The 24,248-nt window shown below is 37.1% G+C and overlaps 1 protein-coding gene across 2 annotated transcripts in view; it reads left to right on the top strand.

Annotated features, from left to right (window-relative positions):
- AFG1L (AFG1 like ATPase) overlaps nt 1-24,248 on the top strand; it is a 221,100-nt gene that overhangs the window by 107,141 nt on the left and 89,711 nt on the right. For both annotated transcript variants that reach the window (XM_025383053.1, XM_025383054.1), the window contains exon 7: nt 545-603. In XM_025383053.1, the coding sequence (XP_025238838.1) occupies nt 545-603 (59 nt within the window). The remainder of the gene's footprint in view (nt 1-544; nt 604-24,248) is intronic.

Here is a 24,248-nt window from a genome sequence, read left to right on the forward strand (position 1 = left end):
GTATTTTTGTATTTTTAGTAGAGTTGGGGTTTCACCATGTTGGCCAGGCTGATCTCAAACTCCTGACCTCAAGTGGCCTCCCAAAGTGCTAGGATTACAGGCATGAGCCACTGAGCCTGTCCAAGTTATTTACTATGAATTTTTATTATACATTGAGAAAAGGAGAGATTTTTTTTTCCTAGTGGAATGCTATATATTCAAGTTTTAAATGCTTTTACATATCTAATCTTCTTATGTTGGGTTGTTGGTTTCGAATTTTGGAAGGGATACCTTCCAAATTCTTTTATTGCCTCTTATAACAGTTTAAAGCTAATTTGATTGAATACCTTTTGATCTTCTTTCTGTAGCTGTTAACTTTTTTCTTTTATTAAAATTAAAATAAAATGTGTGTAGGACCTGAAGAGAAATCAATTTTGGTCTATTTTTCTTTTTGCTCCTTTTTTTTTTTAAAAAATCAGTAGAAAGCTTTATTTGCCAGGCTAAACGATAAACTAACATCACGATTTAGGCTAAGTAAAAAACTAATATCATCTTTTTCTTTCAGATCTCTATAAAAATGGACTCCAAAGAGCTAACTTTGTACCATTCATAGCAGTCTTGAAGGTAAAAACAAATCTTTTATTTGTGTTTACTAAGATCATACTTATTGATAATCAGGGGCTTTAGTAGGATTGCCTTGGTCTTGGCATTCAAGGAGAATTTATTTTGGCATTTAGATAGTAATAATCAGGGGCCGGGCACAGTGGCTCACGCCTGTAATCCCAGCACTTTGGGAGGCCAAGGTGGGCGGATCACAAGATCAGGAGTTCAAGACCAGCCGGACCAACATGGTGAAACCCCATCTCTACTAAAGATACAAAAATTAGCTGGGTGTGGTGGCATGCACCTGTAATCCCAGCTACTGGGGAGGCTGAGGCAGGAGAATCATTTAAACCCTAGAGGCGGAGGTTGCAGTGAGCCAAGATCACACCACTGCACTTCAGCCTCAGTGACAGGGCAAGACTCTGTCTCAGAAAAAAAAAAAAAGAGACTAGCCAGGACAACACGGCAAAACCTCTTCTCTAGATAGTAATAGTCAAAGACACTAAAGGAGAAAGGAATCTTTTGATATAGTATTCATCCATGCGTACACTGAAAAAATTACAAAATATAGTCTAAATTATTCTCTAACTGAAACATTGAATAGTTTGCATTTTATAAATTTTAATTTGAGGTTTGCTCATAAATATTATAGTGGAATGTTTAAACTTATACATTTATTTCTGAAAAAAATGTTTAATGTTCCCTGTTTCCTTCAGGTTAATGGCCATTATTAACATGTTTTCCCAGCTATTAAAGTTGCTATTCTAGAATAGCATTATTACAAAAATATTCTAATATATTTAAATGTGATTGCCATCAAGTTATGAAATTATGTCAAGTTGAGGCACATAAATAGTTTAAATATTTGTGTGTATCAGCACTGCATAGAGTTTAAAATAGTCTTCATTAAAATATGATTAAGAATAAAATAGCCTCCTTTTTTACTATTAATTTTAAGTAATATTTTACATGATTATTTAATGATTTCACATTCTGCCAATATTTGTTGAGAACCTACTATGTACAATGTGTGGCATTAGGCATAATGGATAATAGAATTATGAACTAAGCTGTTTTTCTGGCACATTATTTATAATCTAGTTGATGACGTAACATATATACAAAAAAGCAAAATTTGCCAAAATATAATTCCCATAATTTTAGATAAATACTTTTTCCCCATGCACATCAACGTATCTGAAGAAAGGATAAAGTATTTTTTAAAAATTGAAAGCTTAAAAATTCTTACCCAAGAAGGGTTAAAATATTTTATCTTCAGACATTCTAAAGGCATAATCAGACAATCTTTTTGACGTGTACTTTGGTTGGAATTATTGTTGGTGCCAAACTTTATTCCCTATGCTATACTTAGGAGAACTCAGACATCTGTTTCCTTGACCAATTTTAGGTTCCTAAGGATTTTAATTTCTCGGAGATATTTATAGATGTAGGAAAAGTACTTTTGGAAGATTTATGCTGTTAGTAATTTTTTCCCTTTATATTCATGCTTTGCATTTAGGGAGAACATAAACTTGCAATGTTTTCTCCATGCTAGGAATCCAAAGTAATATGGTATACACAGATACCAAAATATAAACAGGAAGCTAGGAAAAACAGGTGCTAAAAATAGTGTCTTCATATAGCATAAAATTCACAAAATACAAAAAGAGAAGTCTCAGAAAGAAACAAGTTAAGAGGTTCCGAGGGAACAACTTTGTAGCTGTACTTTTTTTTCCTCCAAATATTTTGTTGTTATTTTATTTGGCCAGTAATTTGTCATACTTCAATATATAATAGCAGTATTAATAGGCAAAATGAATAGTATACAATTTGAAATTGAACATGAACTGAGATATATAATATACAATTTAAAGTTGAACATGGACTGAACTTCCCAGGAAACTGAATATCAGATTAGATGAGAAAAGGTCTAAAATGTCTAATTTATTCAAGAGACTTTTCATATATAACAAAACATCAATGAAATGAAAACTAGAGCTGGTTTCTCTGAAGCTTTTCTGTTTGGGCATATAAAATTTCTTTTGTAAGGAAGGGTAGTTTAAGATTAACTTAAGTGACATTTTGCCTCTTCACAGCTGCTAGTGTTACTTCTTCTTTCTGGCCCAGCTGAGAGAAAGGTGTAGCAGAAGTCAATCTTAAAACAAATAGAGAATCTTAGTTTCATGAAAAGAAATTATTATAAACAAGATAGAAATTTGTTGAGGAAAAAGTACATTGTAAAATTCATTTTTTAAAATGTTCTTCTCTATAAACCAAATAGTTATAAGTTCATAATTCACCACAAAAGCTTGTGGTTTGTTGCTTGGGATATTGAAAGATAACAAAAACTAAACTACGCTCTTAGTAAAGCCTGCTTTATGGCCCAACATGTGGACAATTTTTGTAAATATTTTCTTTAAAATATTTCTTCAAAGTAGTGAGTACTCTTCAGTTGTTGTGTGTTATTGTGTAGGTTTTTTTTTTTTTTTTTTTTTTTTTTTTTTTTTTTGAGACGGAGTCTCGCTCTGTCGCCCAGGCTGGAGTGCAGTGGCCGGATCTCAGCTCACTGCAAGCTCTGCCTCCCGGGTTCACGCCATTCTCCTGCCTCAGCCTCCTGAGTAGCTGGGACTACAGGCGCCCGCCACCTCGCCCGGCTAGTTTTTTGTATTTTTTTTAGTGGAGACGGGGTTTCACCGTGTTAGCCAGGATGGTCTCGATCTCCCGACCTCGTGATCCGCCCGTCTCGGCCTCCCAAAGTGCTGGGATTACAGGCTTGTGTAGGTTTGTTAATTATGCTGTTCAAATCTTTATTCTCATATTTTTTTCCTATCAATTACTGAGAGACTTATGGGAAACATCTCACTATTATTGTGAATTTGTCTATTTTTCTTGTAATTCTGTCATTTGCCTTACATATTTGAAGGCTATGTTATACGTTGCATATAGATTTATAATAATTATTTTATTTATTTATTTGCTCATTTATTTTGAGACAGAATCTTGCTCTGTCACCCAGGCTAGAGTGCAGTGGTACAATATTGGCTCACTGCAACATCTGCCTCCCAGGTTCAAGCGATTTTCCTGCCTTAGCCTCCTGAAAAGCTGGGACTACAAGTGCATGCCACCACACCAGACTAATTTTTGTATTTTTAGTAGAGATGGGGTTTCAGCATGTTTGCCAGGCTGGTCTCAAACTCCTGACCTCAAGGGATCTGCCTGCCTTGGCCTCCCAAAGTACTGGGAGTACAGGTGTTAGCCACCACACCTGGCCAGATTTACAATAGTTAAATACTGCTTGTGAATGGAACTTTTAAATATTATTTAGTAGCATTGCCCCTTCTTTTCAAGTATATTTATAACCATCTCTTGAAACATTGTTATCATGAGTGCTTTAAAATCTTTATCAGATAATTCTAACGTCTTTTTCATCTTGATGTTGCCATATCTTTACATTCAGTTTGAGATCTTCCTGATTTTTTGTATAAGTGATTTCCAATGGAAACTGACATTTTCATAATTTGTCATTAGACTTTGAATCTTAATGTTTTAACCAAACTTTTTATTGTGGCAAAATATACATAACAAAAATTACTATTTTAATGATTTAGTTATTTACATTTTGAGACAGGATCTCACTCTGTTGCCCAGGCTGGAGTGCCGTGGCACTATCATAGCTTACTACAGCCTCGACCTCCCCAGCCTCAGGTGATCCTCCTGCCCCAGCCTCCTGAGTAGCTGGGACTGCAGGCGTATTCCACCATGCCCAGCTAAATTTTTTATTTTTTGTAGAGACAGGGATTCACTATGTTTCCCAGGCTGGTCTCGAACTCCTGGGCTCAAGTGATTTGCCTGCCTCCACCTCCCAAAGTGTTGGGATTAAAGGCAAGAGTCACCACACCTGGCCTATTTTAATGATTTTTAAGTGTGCAGTTCAGTGGCATTAAGTACGTTCACATTGTTTTACAAGCACCACCATGATTCATCTCCAGAATTTTTCGTCTTATCAAACTGAAACTCTATACTCACTAAATAATAACCACCAGTTGTCCCCCTTTCCCAACGCTACTTACCACCGTTCTGCTTTCTGCCTCTGTGAATTTGTCTTTTCTAGGTACTTCATGTAAGTGGAATTACCTAATATTTGTCTTTTTATTTCTGGCTTATTTCACTTAGCACAGTGTCTCCAAGGTTTATGCATGTTGTAACATGTGTCAGAATTCTTATCCTTTTTATGGCATAATAATATTCCATTGTAAGGATATGCTACATTTTGTTTATCCATTCACCTGTCAATGGATATTTGGGTTGTTTCTACCTTTCAGCTATTATGAATATTGCTGCTTCGAACATTTGTGTACAAATATCTGTTTGAGTCCCTGCTTTCAATTCTTTTGTGTACATACTCAGAACTGAAATTGCTAGATCTTATGGTAATTATATGTTTAACTTCTTGAGGAACTGCCATACTGTTTTCCATAGCGGCTGTACCATATTACGTTCCCATCAGCAATACACAAGCATTCCAATTTCTCTGCATTTTCCCCAACATTTTCTTTTTCCTTTTTTTTTTTTTTTTTTTTTGGTAATAGCCATCCCAGTGGGTGTGAAGTGGTATCTCATTGTGGTTTTGATTTGCTTTTCCCAAATGATTAATGTTATTGAGTATCTTTTCATATGCTTATTTTATTGATTGACTGATTGATTGATTGAAATGGAGTCTTGCTCTGTCACTCAGGCTGGAGTGCAGTGGCATGATCTTGGCTCGCTGCAACATCTGCCTCCTAGGTTCAAGTGATTCTCATTCCTCAGCCTCCCGAGTAGCTGGGATTACAGGCATGTGCCACCATGCCCACCTACTTTTTGTATTTTTGGTAGAGATGGGGTTTCACCATGTTGCCAGGCTGGTCTTGAACTCCTGACCTCAGGTGATCCGCCCACCTCAGCCTCCCAAAATGCTGAGATTACAGGTGTGAGCCACTGCGACTGGCCTTATCTTCTCTTTTTTCAGATTGGGCAACATCTCATTCTATAAAATAGATTGTTACTCTGTTTCTCTTTGTGGATCTTATTTGAACTTTCTGTTTTAGTTAGCTCTTTTTAGACATTATTCTTCAAGAGAAGGGGAGGCACTGCTTCCTTTACTGCCAGATATAGCTAGAAATCCAGGTTCCCTATTCAGCCTCCATTGACACCTGAGCTGTGGTTTGGGGTGTGCTCCTTGTGCTCCAGCACCTGTTACTGCTGGAAAGAGGGTTCTGACTCCCGGTGATCTCCACTGATATCATTGTGGGAGGAGCATGCTCATACTGGTTGGCTGGGATGAAAGTTCCAGTTCCTACCTGGCATTCTGTGACATCACCCTGGCAGTGGTGTTAGGATTCCTCGTGGCAGCCTTGTGAGGGTGGAATTCTAGGCTCCCCTTAGCCTTTGCTGGCATGGTTGGGGAGGTGGAGCCACAGTTTTTCCCTGTGGTATTTGCTTTAGTAGAACAGTTATTGTCTAAAAGTTTTATCTTTTATTAAGTTGCCCTTTTCCTGCTTCTTTGGCTAAAAAGAACAGACTTTTATGGGGGCCTCATTTGTATGTTTCCATCAGCATTTCTGGGTTGCTGGCTTGTTTAACTCTAAGTCTGGGATATATGAGTCAAAGATAAACCCGGTGGCTCACACTTGTAATTCCAGTGCTTTGGCAGGCCAACATGGGAGAATTGCTTGAGGCCAAGAGTTTGAGACCAGCCTAAGCAACGTAGTGAGTACCCATCTTTACAAATTTAAAAAAAAAAAAAAATTAACCAGGCAGTGTGATGTGTACCTGTCCTCCAAGCAAATTGGGACGCTGAGGCAGGAGGCTCACACGAGGCCAGGAGGTGGAGGCTGCAGTGAGCCATGATTGTGTCACTGTACTCCAGCCTGGGCAACAAAGCAATACCCTGTCTCTTAAAACAAACAAACAAACAAACAAACAAAACATTCCTACAGGAGGGAACCTCACCATCCTGTTGTCAGGTAGAGATGGGGTTTCACCATGTTGAACATCAGGGGTCTCCTGATGTTTGCTTTATATATAATTTCCAGAGGTTTTAAATTGTACGTATGGGGAGGGATAGGGAAAAGTACATCTCCATCTTCCCAGAAGCAGAAGTCAGCTTATTTAAAGTCCTTGTCTGCCAATTCCATAATTTCTGGTTTTGTTTCTATGGTTTGATTTTTTTTTCCGCTGGTTGTGAGTCCTATTTTCCTGCTTCTTTGCAAGTCAAGTAAGTTATGATTGGATGCTGCACGTAGTGATTATTACATTGAGTCTCTGTTACTTCCTTTAACGGTGTCAAATTTTATTTTGGCAAGTGGTTAAGTTTCTTGCAGATCAGGTTGATCTTTTTGAGGCTTCTTTTTTTCCCCCCCGTGCCGGAGTCTCACTCTGTTGCCCAGGCTGGAGTGCAGTGGCGTGAGGCTTATTTTTAAGTTTTGATAGGGTGAATGTAGATTAGCCATTATTCCAGGTCTGTTTTAGCCCTTCTAGGTGTTAGGTTTTAGGACCTTTCTAAGCTCTTTACTGAATCCCCGTGGTGTTCATTGAGGTGTTTCAGCTTTGACTATTCAGAATGCTTATATATCCCAGATTATGTGTATTATTCTTTGCCCAACTCTGCATATGCAATTTGTTATTCAGACAAAGATTACATTCCCTGTGCAGATATCTGGAGCTTTTCTTCTGCATAGCATTTTCCTGTGATGAACTCTACTGTGCAAATTCCAACTGTTTCAGCATCCCAAAACTCTGAGAACTGTCTCTTAAACTCATTTAGATTGTTCTGTTGCAGTCTAGAAATTGCCTCTAGATAGAAAGCCAGGGAATATGGCCAGCTTGCTTGCCTGATTTTTTTCTCTCATATCTCAGGGATTGCTGTCTTTTGCTACCTATTACATAATGTCTGGTATCAGCTGTTTCACACGTTTTGTCCAGTGTTTAGTGATTTATTGCAGAAGGGTAAAATCCAGTTCCAATTACTCTGCCTTGGCTGAAAGCGTAAGTCTCTTTCTTAGTTTTTAGTTATAAAGGAAAAGAAGGTCAAAGTTTGTCTTCTTTCTTTCTTTCTTTCTTTCTTTCTTTCTTTCTTTCTTTCTTTCTTTCTTTCTTTCTTTCTTTCTTTTTTTTTTTTGTAATTTAGGAACTTAGAGCCATGTTTTATCATAGAAACAAAAAAATAAATAGGATAACCATAAAAAGACAGTTGTGGGCACAGGAATTTTGTTTCAGCTTTCTCTCACACATTTAGAGGAACAGTTAAGTAAAAGATAATGCAGTCACATGAGGGGATATAACAGTTATATGGAATGTTTTTCAAAAGCTTTTGATAATGTAGAATAATGCTTATAGATAATGTGAGTGGAAAAGTATGATGCAAGGGTACACCTATGCCTGTCTCAACTGTGGAAATAATACACATGCATGAAAAAATACTGGAAAGAAATATCCCAAAATGTTAATAGAATCTATTTCTGGATATTAAGATTATGAGTCATTTAAATTTTCTCTTTTATACTTTTCTAAAGTTTCTGGAATGCTCTTGTATTATTTTTATAATGAAAACCATTTTCAAACAGGTGAGTTTTGCTCGCTCCTCTTTGGAAATCAGCAGACCTGACTAGGAGAACTCATAGTCAAAGTTGAGAAACCAGCAAAAGGCAAAATGGATTGAACATGGGTCTTATCTGTAGAGACCATTATTATAAAAATAAATGGGATGGCAGGCACAGGGAGGAAGGAGCAGGAGCAGAGGGAGAGGCAGAGATGACCTAACAAGTAAAAGCACATGACAGATATATTTTGGAGGAAGAACTACCTCAGGAAATGGAATAATTTTTCAGGTAAAATTTTCTATATTCTAAGAGAAATTAAAGTAGTAATGGTACTGATGACATAAGAGATTAGACATGAAATAATTATAAGATTGGATGATAAGTGAGCTGGCAGAGCAGCTGTCAAATAAACTGAGAGCAGACCATTAAGTAAAGGAAAAGCATCTTAGAAAAAGCAAATGGTAGAATCAACACTGCTGAAAATAAAATCAATGATAAAGAGACCAAACTTATGAAAGATCATATAAAATGAAGCTCGAATAGTCAGAGATGAAAACTACTGCAGAAAAAAAAATACTAGATGTGGAAAGCAGACAGCAGAGATCATACATTCACATAACTCATATTTTTAAAAAAGAGAACTCAAAGACAAATCAGAAGAAAACTTTCATGAAAGAAAGTTAGGTTGAAAGTCTAGATTCAAAGTGTTCATTGTATATTTCCCATTGTATGATTCCCCCATTAATAGTCGTACATTTTTGACTGGGTGCAGTGGCTCACACCTGTAATCCTAGCACTTTGGGAGGCTGAGATGGGCGGATCGCTTGAGGGCAGCAGTTTGAAACCAGCCTGGCCAACGTGGTGAAACCCCATCTCTGCTAAAAATACAAAAACATTAGCCGGCCATGAAGTGGGCGCCTGTAATCCCAGCTACTTGGGAGGCTGAGGCAGGAGAATAGCTTGAACCTAGGAGGCGGAGGTTGCAGTGAGCCAAGATCACGCCACTGCACTCCAGTCTGGGCAACAGAGCGAGACTCTGTCTCAAAAAAAAAAAAAAGAATCAAATCATACGTTTTTTTGATGCGTAACTGAACCTGAACCTGAAGGATTATAAAAAGAATCTTACAATCATATAGAAAAAAAATCAATGGGAAAATAAGTCAAGCTGGTCTGAGACTTGTAAACTACAAGTAGGTACTAGAAGAGAAAAGAAGAGTTTTTACCAAATTCAATTTTTTTAGGTGCTGTAATAAATTTATTCAGAAGGTTTTTCAAAAATTTCCTTTTTTACAGTAAGAGCCTTCAACAAGAATATTGAAACTTCAATAAGAATAACTTACCTCAACAATATGTTAGTTCATTTCACATGTATTGCACATCTAACATGGTATGAGACACAATAAATACAAAAATTAATAACATTAGTGTTCTCAAGTGATATACAACCAATCAGTTTCTTGACATCTATAAGCAAAGAGGCCAAGTAAGGCAAAAGATCTCAGTTCAACAAGTTCCTCATTGAAGGGCAATAGAAGGGGTCAATAGGGTAGAAAAGGAGAAATGAGATAACATTAGGTCATTTGTAGGGGAAGAGCATGAGAATGATGCCCATCAAATAAGTAAGTTTTAATATAAATTGAAAGCTAATACACACTATGTAGACACTGGATTCTGCAGAAGAAGGCAGTCGGCAGGATAGGATATCAGAAGCACATATGAAGGACACATAAATAAAGCTATTAGGTAAAACAAAAGTATATTCATTGAGTTTATAGCTTTGCTTGCATGTCTTAGTTTATGTTCCCCAAAACAAAGCTCATAGAACAAAGTTTTCTAGCTGAGTGCATATTGTTAATCCTGATCATAGGAGCACCAAAATGTGCTTCTGTTAATCCAGCAAATTCCATACATATAACTCCTTGCCTCTGTTTGGTAGCAGACATTGTATTTCCTCATATTTAAAAATGTGACATCTGGTCAGCTAGGCTGTCATGCACATCTACACCCACAGATATGTATTTTGGATATATGATAATTTAGGATTTATAGTCCTTAATGAAGTTTCCTGAATAAACAAATTTAAGATTTTATACCATCAGTCAAAATTAATAACGTATAAATGGAGATACTGTGATAAGAAAATATTGGTGGTCATTGAATCTGACTAAATATTGTCTTCTTCTGATCTATAAGTCAGACAATAAAATTTTTTATCATATTATGGAGAACTTCTGTAATTGAGTTGACTACAGGATTCTAAAAAATAAAGGGGCCCTAGGAGGTTCCAAGATGGCCAAATAGGAACACCTCCAGTCTGCAGCTCCCAGCGTGAGTGACGCAGAAGACAGGTGATTTCTGCATTTCCAACTGAGGTACTAGGTTCATTTCACTGGGGCTTGTCAGACAGTGGGTGCAGCCCACGGACCAGGGCAGGGCATCGCCTTACCCGGGAAGTGCAAGGAGTCAGGGAATTCCCTTTCCTAGCCAAGGGAAGTCATGACACATGGTACCTGGAAAATCGGGACACTCCCACCCTAATACTGCGCATCTCACTGGGGCATGTCAGACAGTGGGGGCAGGACAGTGGGTGCGGCCCACCGAGCGAGAGCTGAAGCAGGGCAAGGCATCACCTCACCTAGGAAGCACAAGGGGTAAGGGAATTCCCTTCCCTAGCCAAGGGAAACTGTAACACACAACACCTGGAAAATCAGGTCACTCCCACCCTAATACAAGGGTCTTAGCAAATGGCACACCAGGAGACTATATCCTGCACCTGACTTGGAGGGTTCCACACCCTTGGGACCTCCCTCATTGCTAGCACAGCAGTCTGAGATCTAGCTGCAAGGCAACAGCGAGGCTGGGGAAGGGGCGTCCACCATTGCTGAGGCTTGAGTAGGTAAACAAAGTGGCTGGAAAGCTCGAACTGGGAGGAGCCCACTGCAGCTCAAGGAGGCCTGCCTGCCTCTGCAGACTCCACCTCTGGGGACAGGGCATAGCCAAACAAAAGGCAGCAGAAATCTCTGCAGATTTAAATGTCCCTGTCTGACAGCTTTGAAGAGAGTAGTCGTTCTCCCAGCATGGAGTTTGAGATCTGAGAATGGACAGTCTGCCTCCTCAAGTGGGTCCCTTACCCCCGAGTAGGCTAACTGGGAGGCACCCCCCAGTAGGGGCAGACTGACACCTCACATGGCCAGGTACCCCTCTGAGACAAAGCTTCCAGAGGAAGGATCAGGCAGCACCATTTGCTGTTCAGCAATATTGACTCTTCTGCAGCCTACACTGCTGATACCCAGGCAAACAGGGTCTGGAGTGGACCTCCAGCAAAAACTCCAACAGACCTGCAGCTGAGGGTCCTGACTGTTAGAAGGAAAACTCACAAACAGAAAGGACACCAAAACCCCATCTGTACGTCACCATCATCAAAGACCAAACGTAGGTAAAACCACAAAGGTGGGGAAAACACAGAGCAGAAAAGCTGAAAATTCTAAAAATCAGAGTGCTTCTCCCCCTCCAAAGAAACGCAGCTCCTTGCCAGCAACAGAACAAAGCTGGATGGAGAATGACTTTGATGAGTTGAGAGAAGGTTTCAGACAATCAAACTTCTCCGAGCTAAAGGAGGAAGTTCGAACCCATCGCAAAGAAGCTAAAAACCTTGAAAAAAGATTAGACGAATGGCTAACTAGAATAACCAATGTAGAGAAGTCCTTAAATGACCTGATAGAGCTGAAAACTGTGGCACAAGATCTACGTGACAAATGCACAAGCTTCAGTAACCGATTCCATCAACTGAAAGAAAGGGTATCAGTGATTGAAGATCAAATGAATGAAATGAAGCGAGAAGAGAAGTTTAGAGGAAAAAGAGTAAAAAGAAACAAACAAAGCCTCCAAGAAATATGGGACTATGTGAAAAGACCAAATCTGCGTCTGATTGATGTATCTGAAAGTGACGGGGAGAATGGAACCAAGTTAGAAAACACTCTTCAGGATATTATCTATGAGAACTTCCCCAACATAGCGAGGCAGGCCAACATTCAAATTCAGGAAATACAGAGAATGCCACAAAGATACTCCTCAAGAAGAGCAACTCCAAGACATGTAATTGTCAGATTCACCAAAGTTGAAATGAAGGAAAAAATGTTAAGGGCAGCCAGAGATAAAGGTCGGGTTACCCACAAAGGGAAGCCCATCAGACTAACAGTGGATCTCTCAGCAGAAACTCTATAAGCCGGAAGAGAGTGGGGGTCAATATTCAGCATACTTAAAGAAAATAATTTTCAACCCAGAATTTCATATCCAGCCAAACTAAGTTTCATAAGTGAAGGAGAAATAAAATTTTTACAGACAAACAAATGCTGAGAGATTTAAGGAAGCACTAAACATGGAAAGGAACAACCGGTACCAGCCACTGCAAAAACATGCCAAAATGTAAAGACCGTCGATGCTAGGAAGAAACTGTATCAGCTAACGAGCAAAATAACCAGCTAACATCATAACGACAGGATCAAATTCACACATAACAATATTAACCTTAAATGTAAATGGGCTAAATGCTTCAATTAAAAGACACAGACTGGCAAATTGGTTAAAGAGTCAAGACCCATCAGTGTGCTGTATTCAGGAGACCCATCTCATGTGCAGAGACACACATAGGCTCAAAATAAAGGGAAGGAGGAAGATCTACCGAGCAAATGGAAAGCAAAAAAAGGCAGGGGTTGCAATCCTAGTCTCTGATAAAACAGACTTTAAACCAACAAAGATCAAAAGAGACAAAGAAGTCCATTACATAATGGTAAAGGGATCAATTCAACAAGAAGAGCTAGCTGTCCTAAATATATATGCACCCAATATAGGAACACCCAGATTCATAAAGCAAGTCCTTAGAGACTCACAAAGAGACTTAGACTCCCACACAATAATAGTGGGAGACTTTACTACCCCACTGTCAACATTAGACAGATCAACGAGACAGAAAGTTAACAAGGATATCCAAGATTTGAACTCAGCTCTGCACCAAGTGGACCTAATAGACATCTACAGAACTCTCCACCCCAAATCAACAGAATATACATTCTTCTCAGCACCACATTGCACTTATTCCAAAAATGACCACATAGTTGAAAGTAAAGCACTCCTCAACAAATATAAAAGAACAGAAATTATAACAAACTGTCTCTCAGACCACAGTGCAATCAAACTAGAACTCGGGATTAAGAAACTCAGCCGGGCGCGGTGGCTCAAGCCTGTAATCCCAGCACTTTGGGAGGCCGAGACGGGCGGATCACGAGGTCAGGAGATCGAGACCATCCTGGCTGACACGGTGAAACCCCGTCTCTACTAAAAAAATACAAAAAAACTAGCCGGGCGAGGTGGCGGGCGCCTGTAGTCCCAGCTACTCGGGAGGCTGAGGCAAGAGAATGGCATGAACCCGGGAGGCGGAGCTTGCAGTGAGCCAAGATCACGCCACTGCACTCCAGCCTGGGCGGCAGAGCGAGACTCTGTCTCAAAAAAAAAAAAAAAAAAACAAAAAAACAAAAAAACAAAAAAAACTCACTCAAAACCGCACAACTACATGGGAACTGAACAATCTGCTCCTGAATGACTACTGGGTACATAATGAAATGAAGGCAGAAATAAAGATGTTCTTTGAAACCAATGAGAACAAAGATACAACATACCAGAATCTCTGGTACACATTTAAAGCAGTGTGTAGAGGGAAATTTATAGCACTAAATGCCCACAGGAGAAAGCAGGAAAGATCTAAAATTGACACCCTAACATCACAATGAAAAGAACAAACACATTCAAAAGCTAGCAGAAGGCAAGAAATAACTAAGATCAGAGCAGAACTGAATGAGATAGAGGCACAAAAAATCCTTCAAAAAAATCAATGAATCCAGAAGCTGTTTTTTTGAAAACATCAACAAAATTGATAGACCGCTAGCAAGACTAATAAAGAAGAAAAGAGAGAAGAATCAAATAGATAGAATAAAAAATGATAAAGGGGATATCACCACCGATCCCACAGAAATACAAACTACTATCAGAGAATACTATATGCAAATCTTATGCACACCTCTATGCAAATAAGCTAGAAAATCTAGAAAAAATGGATAAATTCCTGGACACATACACCCTCCCAAAACTAAACCAGGAAGAAGTTGAATCCCTGAATAGACCAATAACAGGTTCTGAAATTGAGGCAATAATTAATAGCCTACTAACCAAAAAAAGTCCAGGACCAGATGGATTCACAGCTGAATTCCACCAGAGGTACAAAGAGGAGCTGGTACCATTCCTTCTGAAACTATTAGAGAAAGAGGGAATCCTCCCTAATTCATTTTATGAGGCCATCATCATCCTGATACCAAAGCCTGGCAGAGACGCAACAAAAAAAGAGAATTTTAGACCAATATCCCTGATGAATATCAATGCAAAAATCCTCAGTAAAATACTGGCAAACCGAATCCAGTAGCACATCAAAAAGCTTATCCACTATGATCAAGTTGGCTTCATCCCTGGGATGCAAGGCTGGTTCAACATATGCAAATCAATGAACATAATCCATCACATAAAGAGAACCAAAGACAAAAACCACATGATTATCTCAATAGATGCAGAAAAGGCCTTCAACAAAATGCAACAGCCCTTTGTGCTAAAAACTCTCAATAAACTAGTATTGATGGGACATCTCTCAAAATAATAAGAGCTATTTATGACAAACCCACAGCCAATATCATACTGAATAGGCAAAAACTGGAAGCATTCCCTTTGAAAACTGACACAAGACAGGGATGCCCTCTCTCACCACTCCTATTCAACATAGTGTTGGAAGTTCTGGCCAGGGCAATCAGGCAAGAGAAAGAACTAAAGGGTATTCAATTAGGAAAAGAGGAAATCAAATTGTCCCTGTTTGCAGATGACATGATTGTATATTTAGAAAACCCCATCGTCTCAGCCTAAAATCTCCTTAAGCTGATAAGCAACTTCAGCAAAGTCTCAGGATACAAAATCAATGTGCAAAAATCACAAGCATTCCTCTACACCAGTAACAGACAAACAGAGAGCCAAATCATGAGTGAACTCCCATTCACAATTGCTTCAAAGAGAATAAAATACCTAGGAATCCAACTTACAAGGGATGTGAAAGACCTCTTCAAGGAGAACTACAAACCACTGTTCAACGAAATAAAAGAGGACACGAATAAATGGAAGAAGATTCCATGCTCATGAATAGGAAGAATCAATATTGTGAAAATGGGCCATACTGCCCAAGGTAATTTATAGATTCAATGCCATCCCCATCAAGCTACCAATGACTTTCTTCACAGAATTGGAAAAAACTACTTTAAGTTCATATGGAACCAAAAAAGAGCCCGCATTGCCAAGACAATCCTAAGCCAAAAGAACAAAGCTGGAGGCATCATGCTATCTGACTTCAAACTATACTACAAGGCTACAGTAACCAAAACAGCATGGTACTGTTACCAAAACAGAGATATAGACCAATGTAACAGAATAGAGTCCCCGGAAATAATACCACACATCTACAACCATCTGATCTTTGACAAACCTGACAAAAACAAGAAATGAGGGAAGGATTCCCTGTTTAATAAATGGTGCTGGGAAAATTGGCTAGCCGTATGTAGAAAGCTGAAACTGGATCCCTTCCTTACATCTTATACAAAAATTAATTCAAGATGCGTTAAAGACTTAAATGTTAGATCTAAAACCATAAAAACCCTGGAAGCAAACCTAGGCAATATCATTCTGGACATAGGCATGGGCAAGGACTTCATGACTAAAATGCCAAAAGCAATGCAACAAAAGCCAAAATTGGCAGATGGGATCTAATTAAACTAAAGAGCTTCTGCACAGCAAAAGAAACTACCATCAGAGTGAACAGGCAACCTACAGAATGGGAGAAGATTTTTACAATCTACTCATTTGACAAAGGGCTAATATCCAGAAGCTTCAAAGAGCATAAACAAATTTACAAGAAAAAAACAAACAACCCCATCAAAAAGTGGGCGAAGGATATGAACAGACACTTCTCAAAAGAAGACATTTATGCAGCTAACAGACACATGAAAAAATGCTCATCATCCCACTAGCCATCAGAGAAATGCAAATCAAAACCACAATGAGATACCCTCCCACATCAGTTAGAATGGTTATCATTAAAAAGTCAGGAAACAACAGGTGCTGGAGAGGATGTGGAGAAAGAGGAATGCTTTTACACTGTTGGTGGGAGTGTAAACTAGTTAAACCATTGTGGAAGACAGTGTGGTGATTCCTCAAGGATCTAGAACTAGAAATACCATTTGACCCAGCCATCTCATTACTGGGCATATACCCAAAGGATTATAAATCATGGTGCTAGAAAGACACATGTACATGTAGGTTTATTGCAGCACTGTTCACAATAGCAAAGACTTGGAACCAACCCAAATGTCCATTAGTGATAGACTGGATTAAGAAAATGTGGCACATATACACCATGGAATACTATGCAGCCATAAAAAGGATAAGTTCATGTCCTTTGTAGGGACATGGATGAAGCTGGAAACCATTATTCTGAGCAAACTATCACAAGGACAGAAAACCAAACATCACATGTTCTCACTCATAGGTGGGAATTGAACAATGAGAACACTTGGACACAGAGTGGGGAACATCACACACCAGGGCCTGTCGTGGGGTGGGGGGTGGGGGAGGGATAGCATTCGGAGATATACCTAATGTAAATGACGAGTTAACGGTGCAGCACACCAACTTGGCACATGTATACATATGTAACAAACCTGAACATTGTGCACATGTACCCTAGAACTTAAAGTACAATAATAATTTAAAAAAATAATAAAAATAAAGGGGCCTGGGCTGGGTGTGGTGGCTCAGGCCTGTAATCACAGTGCTTTGGAAGACTGAGATTGGAGAATTGCTTGAAAAGTCTGAGATCAGCCTGGGCAACATTGCAAGACCTCATCTCTACAAAAAAATAAAAGAATTAGTCAGGCATGGTGGTGTATGCCTGTAGTCCCAGCTACTCGGGAAGCTGAGGTAGGAGGATTGCTTGAGCCCTGGAGTTCCAGGCTGCAGTGAGCCACGATTGCAGCACTGGATTCCAGCATGGGCGACAGAGCAAGACATTGTGTTAAACACACACACACACACACACACACACACACACAAACAGGGAAAAAAAGAAAAGGAGCCCTGACCCACACTGGCAGTTTGAGTGGAGGAGGTAGCACATGTCAGGAGTATTTCCAAAGAGCCGATGATGCTTAAATTGAGACTTAAAAGACAAGTACGTTATCAGGAAAAGTGAGAAAGGATGTTTACCATGCAGGGAAAAGACACAGAAGCATGAGAACTGTAATTAAAATTTTATTTTCAGTAATCAGTTCATTGAGAAAAATAATTTTCATAAAATAACTGTCACTAGTCTGTTTACTTGAGGCTTGCAGATTTATTTAAACCTCAGATTTTTCTCCAAATAAAAGCAAGATATGTTTTGTATTGTATTTAAGTAGAAAAATTTAGGTAATTCTTATTCTGTTGGTTGTAATTATAATTGTCCCTCCTTCAATGAGTCTGTACTTTAACTTGAAATTTCTTTCTGATCATACAACATAGTATCTTGATTTTATCAATATTAATAAAACAGGTAATTCTCCTAAAGTATAAGAACAAATATAATTTATTATTATTATTATTTTTTTTTTGAGATGGAGTCTCGCTCTGTTGCCCAGGCTGGAGCACAGTGGCACAATCTTGGTTCACTGCAAGCTCCGCCTCCCGGGTTCACGCCATTCTTCTGCCTCAGCCTCCAGAGTAGCTGGGACTACAGGCGCCCACCACTGCGCCCGGCTAATTTTTTTGTATTTTTAGGAGAGACGGGGTTTCACTGTGTTAGCCAGGATGGTCTTGATCTCCTGACCTCGTGATCCACCCGCCTCGGCCTCCCAAAGGCAAATATAATTGTTAAAGCATTTGTTGTTATCTATATAGCATCATTTTATAAAGTTAAATGGATTCATCTTACCCTCTACACTGAAAGTATTTTAAAGTAGCCTGTGATAGTTTATATCAGGGTGGACAAACTATAGCCAGTGGCCAAATCTGACCTGCTGCCTGTTTTTATAAATCAAGTTTTATTGAAAAATTTTATGCTTATTTATTTATGTATTACCTATGGCTCTTTTTGAAGTACAGTTGCAGAGTTGAGTAGCTGCAGTGGAGACTTATGGCTTTGAAAGCCTAACATATATACTATCTGACCCTTTACAGGAAGTTTGCTGGCCCTGATCTATATAATATACAAAGGGCAAACAATTGCTTAAAACGACATATGTCAACAGCACATTTTTTTTTTTCTATGAAGTATGACTTGTTTTATTGATGAAAATCCTGCGTCAGCATAGATTTATTGGTAGATCTTGGAGAAAGGGGCATTCCAAGAACTTGCTGGATAAGTGGCTGATCGAAGGGAGGAAGCTTGGTGAGTGAACCAAAAGCAAAGATAGTGGTTCAGTATCAATTTCAAATAATTTAGTAACTTGAGAAATATCAGCTTTGTTAGGATCAACTTTCTTAGAAATATCTTCAATTTCATACATTTAAAAGGAATAATATATCTTAAATGTACATTCATTGAATAATATTTATGGAGTGTAATCTCACTGCATTGTAAACATTATTTAAAATTAGTGTGGTTAAAAGGAAAAGAGAACCAGTTGATATTTTGATTGGAAGAATAGTTTATTAGGTTAATTTCAATTTACTATTACCAGCCTTCTTGAAGATTAGATTGCCTGGCAAGCATTGCTATTCTCATCTGATCAAGGTCCAGCAATTCATGATATTTTACACGAATGTTTTCTATTTGGGTAAAAATCTGTCTGTTTACTCTATCACTTACACTTTCATAAACCATTTAGTTTGTTTCATTCCATAATGAACCCTAAAAGAGATAAATGCTATTCATAAGTTTTAAGGTTAAAAAAATTCTCAATGTGAATTTCATTAGCTTTCTTTTTATGATTTTCTTAATCAGTTTAACAGTGTGAAATAATCTAAAATAATCTCCCCATGGGAAATGTTCCTGGACAAGATCGTATGTAGTGTTTTTGCACACAATGATAGATTTTAATATCAGTAATTTAGCACTTTGATTCTCATTCACAATGACAGCTTAGCATGCTATCTTCTTTCTTAACTTTCAAATTTCTTCTTAAAATTAAATGTTTGATGATTAGATTACTGAATGATAATTAAACTGGTGAAAAATAACCAACAAGGCATTCTACAATATAATTTTCTCTTTAATGAATTCCAGATGATTAGATTAGAGAAAAATAATTCCAGCATTAACTCTTATAAATATGAATTTTCCTTTTCCTAATAAAGAGTTGTCCATTTGGAAAGCATCACTATCTGATTTATTTGTTGAGTTTAAATATGTAACATAAAGAAGTGATACTTTATAACCTAAAGTAGTAACAATTTTGTTCTTATTATTACTACTTTTCTAATATTTGTTTAATGTTCAGGTAATGACATCATATCTTCTACTTGGTTATTAGTGTTTCTTGACTGTTGTGTATCCTTTATATAAAACTTAAAAAAATTAAGTGGTATATTAGTTTTTATGTTTTTATTTCCTGAGAAAATTTTTCCAATGAGAAGAAAATTTTTCCTGATAGTAAGCTAGAATATTCCCATGGTGTGATTTCCAGTTACAAACTTTAGAAAACTTGTTTGATTATAACCCTTCAATAAAATGCTTCAGTGTTCAGCCTTTGTCCAGCCACCTGCATTAGGATTTATAGACTTGCTAAATAAATGTATATTTGCTATTTTTCCTGCCACAGTTTTCATTTCATTGGTGAAATTGATGTGTCAGTTTGTTCATTATAACTTTCAATACCAGAGCTTTCAGAGTGCTAAATAATCAGAATCAGCCTTTGAGGTCAGTGTCAGCCTCTATGACCTCCACTGCGTTGTCACCTGAGTCAGCCTTGCAGGGATTAACCCTTTGTTAGTGTGATAATGTCTTTACTTATGAGTTGGCTTTTTAATACTTAAGATTAAAAGAAACAAAAGACAGAACAAAAGTAGCAGACAACTCCTGAATTGAAAAGTGTTGTTGCTTTCTCCCACAAACTGTTTTAAGTGTGAAATTTGAATTCTAGTATTCAACATTTTATAATATAAAATGACCATTTGACTTGTAAAGTATTTCTAAAATTATCAAATTTTAGTCTAAGTCTAGGAAATCTACCCAAGATATTTTCTTAAATTAACCTATTCCATATATGTTTGAGAAAATTTATTTAAGAAAATTGACTATAGTAATAGGCACTGAAGTTTTATTTATTATGGTGTTTTTGTGCTATGTCCTTGCAATTAATAAATATCTAAGATGTAAATGGTTGTGATGTGGATTTAAAATATCCTTTTCCATCTTCATAACAGAATGTCAACCTTGTATTAGTCAGGGCCTATCTATGGAAAAGTAATTTTAGGTGTATGCCTTTTAAAATATTTTCTCTAATTATCTCATATAAAATAAAAATAAAGATTTTCCATGAAATATGTAAATTATATATTTGTGGTTATCTGGAATACAACAAGCTATTGCTTACATGTAAAATATATACTGTTTAGGACTTGAGTTCTCTTCTCTTAGAATAATAAATAGTTATTTTTGGTTAAATCACAAGATATCAATTATTTGATGACAAAAACGGCTTAAAGGAAGTGTGTCTTAAATATGGATTAGCTAGTTCTTTGAATGATGAGATAAATTAGTTTAATTACACGTGGCAATTTTCTTGGCTAGTGATGTAATGTGAAATAAAATTCTCCCTTTCCCCTCCCTGAAAACTCAAGCCAATTAATAGAACTTTTAAGCTCTTTGTCATAGGCCACCATGGAGGTCTGCAGAGAAGAACTTTAATCCAATAAACATTTCATTTAGATCATGAAAAGAAAGCATGAGGAGAAGCTCCTGTAAGAGAGGGTGTTACTATGATTCCAACCATGAAGAGATGTGAGGAATTTGCCAAATTAACCAAGAGGTCCTCATATTGAACGCATAAATGTGTCAAAACTAACGGAATCATTATTTAATTTGCTTGAACTCTATATTGAGGAAACTCTAAAAAGCCACAACTGTTTTCTTCAAAGCCTTCACTGTTGGGCTGGATGGACAGGGCAAAAGGAGGTTGTGAGAAATCCAGATACCAAATAACACTGGCCGAAGCCGGTCAGAAAAGGGAATAGATAATTAGGCGTAATTAGCGTGTATGAATCGTTGTCTCTCTGCCCTTAGCTTGAATAAATTTTGAAGAAAAACCCCTAGTGGTGAAAATCCTTTGATGTAGGAGGAGTCATTGTGGCTTGGCAGCATAAAGGCAGTGTTTTATACTTTTTACATAATGGTTGTGATACAGACAGAGTGAATGGACCCTGCACTCCCCCTGTCTGCTTTAGACCAAGGACTTTTGGATTCTCTTGAAACAAAATGCATCACAAGTTTTCAGTTGTTCGTAATGAGGTAGCGGACCTCATCAGGGCTCAGAGGAAGCCATCTTTAGCTTTTGTTTAAATCTTAATCACAGTTTTTTTTCTTTCTGGGAAATCTGTTTTCTTAAATCAACACTTCTTTTTTCTTCTTTGCTTGCACCTCCAATAAGAGATGGGAATCATGCTTAAGAAAGCTAAATAGAAAAGTTAAACAAAAATTATCACATAAAAGATGTATACATTTTTTAATCCCACATGAAAAAGATGCTTGCTATATTCCCTTTTGCCTTTAAATCAGTAACATTCTAGTAAAGTTGTTTTATAATAGAAAATATAAGAAAACATATCGGGAATAATTTTAGATTGTTTTTGGAAAGGACTTGTTTTCAAATTGAAATTACACAAAGTAAAATGATAAGTAGGTTACTGTTTCACAGAATTTAAGTTTTTAAGTGGAACTCAGTTTGGTTAAAAATATTAGTAGATTTACTGCAAACTTTGTTTATTCAAGAGGCATAGTTGAAACATAGGTTTGAGAACCTGTGTCCAGAATAGTCGATATGTCTGATATCTACTACTGGGGAAGTCAAGAAATTATTCTTGAGAAAGCATTGCATTTATTCTGAGGCGGATGGATTACTTGAGCTCAGGAGTTTGAGAAAGTGTTGCATTTATTTTGAAATTTTCTGAAGCACTGAAACAATCACCTAAAATGCAGTTATCAACTTTTTCTGGCAGTTGAATTATGTTCACTTTGTCTATCCAAAATATTTTTTAAAATTAGTCCTCAGCAAAAAAAAAAAAAAAAAAAAAAAAAAAAGGGCTATTTCAGAACTCTAAAGTAAATCAGGTATTTTGTTGGGGGAAGGAGGTGCTGAAATAATGTGTATATTATCCTCAATATCAGAATAGCATCTCTAAGTAAGTTTTATAATTCTGATAAATGTTCAATCTCTTTATTAGCTACTTTGAAACTACGTTTAAAAAAATCTACCCTTCAAATACTTCAGTGCTCAGATTTCCTTCTAATTAATATTATTCTTTTAACATATTTTAATTATAGGACTTTCTGCAGTAGTCATCTGTGATCCATTCCTTAATGTGTAATCTGTGAAGCTATTTTTATAAGCATTGCTCTGCTTTAGAGTAGTTTTACTATGACGTTTTGATTCTGGATAGACTTCTTTCAAGCCACAATGCTCTGAGATGCTTTTGGCTACTTAACCCATTTTGCATATTGTGCCATTTGTAGAATAAAGTAGCCTTTTATACTTGAAGTTGATTTGAACTCTGAAAGGCAACACCTGAACATCTCACAAAACTGGATAATTATGGCTGATTGTGTTTTTCAGGTATAGGTCACAGGAAATTCATTTGGGGTAAAGTATGCACAAAGCTAAGAAATATGCAGATTTTCTGTTGTAGGACTGTGTAAAAATTATTTACAGTTAATACTTGCATAAAGGTTAGAAAGGTTGATGAAGTGATATTTAGTTTTGCTTTACTATTCACTGCATGTCAGAATGTAATTATGACTGATTCATGAAACTGTCTTAGAAACGAACCATCTTTATTAAAATGCTGATCAAGATAAGAGCTGACAGTAATAAAGAATAGAACATTTTAGTCTTGTTGCTTTTGAATGATTGCTAATTACCCCAGAGGTCATGTATAGTGCTTGGTAGGATTCATTGACATTATTTCTTTTAAGTCTGCTGTTTCAACAACATCTGAGCATGAAGACACAAACTGTGTGCACATTGAACAATAGTTTGGCTAAGTTTTTAGGGCTTCAAGATATCTAAGAAATCTTCTTCTGCCATAGTGAATTTAGTTTTTCTCTATCAAAATTATAGTATATTAGGGGTGCTTGGTACAAAATACATTGTATATTTATTTACTATTGACTGTATCTACACCTCCCATTTTTAAGTTGTGTTAAATAGTATCTATAGGTTATTGGGACAGTGTCACCTCTAAATATATACATGAGCATATACTAGTAATAAGAACAAAATGAGTACTAACATTTAAGTTAGAATGCATAAAATGACTTTTTAATGTGTAATCAGAATATACTCTATTAGGATATACAATTTGAACACTAACTACAGATAGCTTGCTTTTTATTAAATGTGAACTTTGTAATTTGTCTCTAAAGATATGTGGAAATCCTTATCTTGTATTCCTTAGCTAATTATGATTGATAGGATTCATATATTATAAATACATAGTTGATTAACTGAATAAACTCTGACATACTGTCTAAGATAACTTAAATCTTTACAATTATTAACTGAAAGTAGAAGAATGTAGAATATATATATGTAATATGCATGCATATATGTGTGTGTTAGTATATGTATATATACAAACTACACAATCACATCATGCTTTTCTTTTTTTCTGGTTTCCATGATGTAACAGAAAAATCAATGAGATGAGAAGGCAATCTTTGTGGACCTGGCTCTGTCACTGACTTTGCTCAGTCACCAGCAAGCCTTTTAAACCTATGTGAGCTTATTTCTTCTGTAAATGATGGGATTGGACTAG

This window comes from Theropithecus gelada, chromosome 4 (assembly GCF_003255815.1).
Source record: "Theropithecus gelada isolate Dixy chromosome 4, Tgel_1.0, whole genome shotgun sequence".
NCBI classification, from domain to species: Eukaryota; Metazoa; Chordata; class Mammalia; order Primates; family Cercopithecidae; genus Theropithecus; species Theropithecus gelada.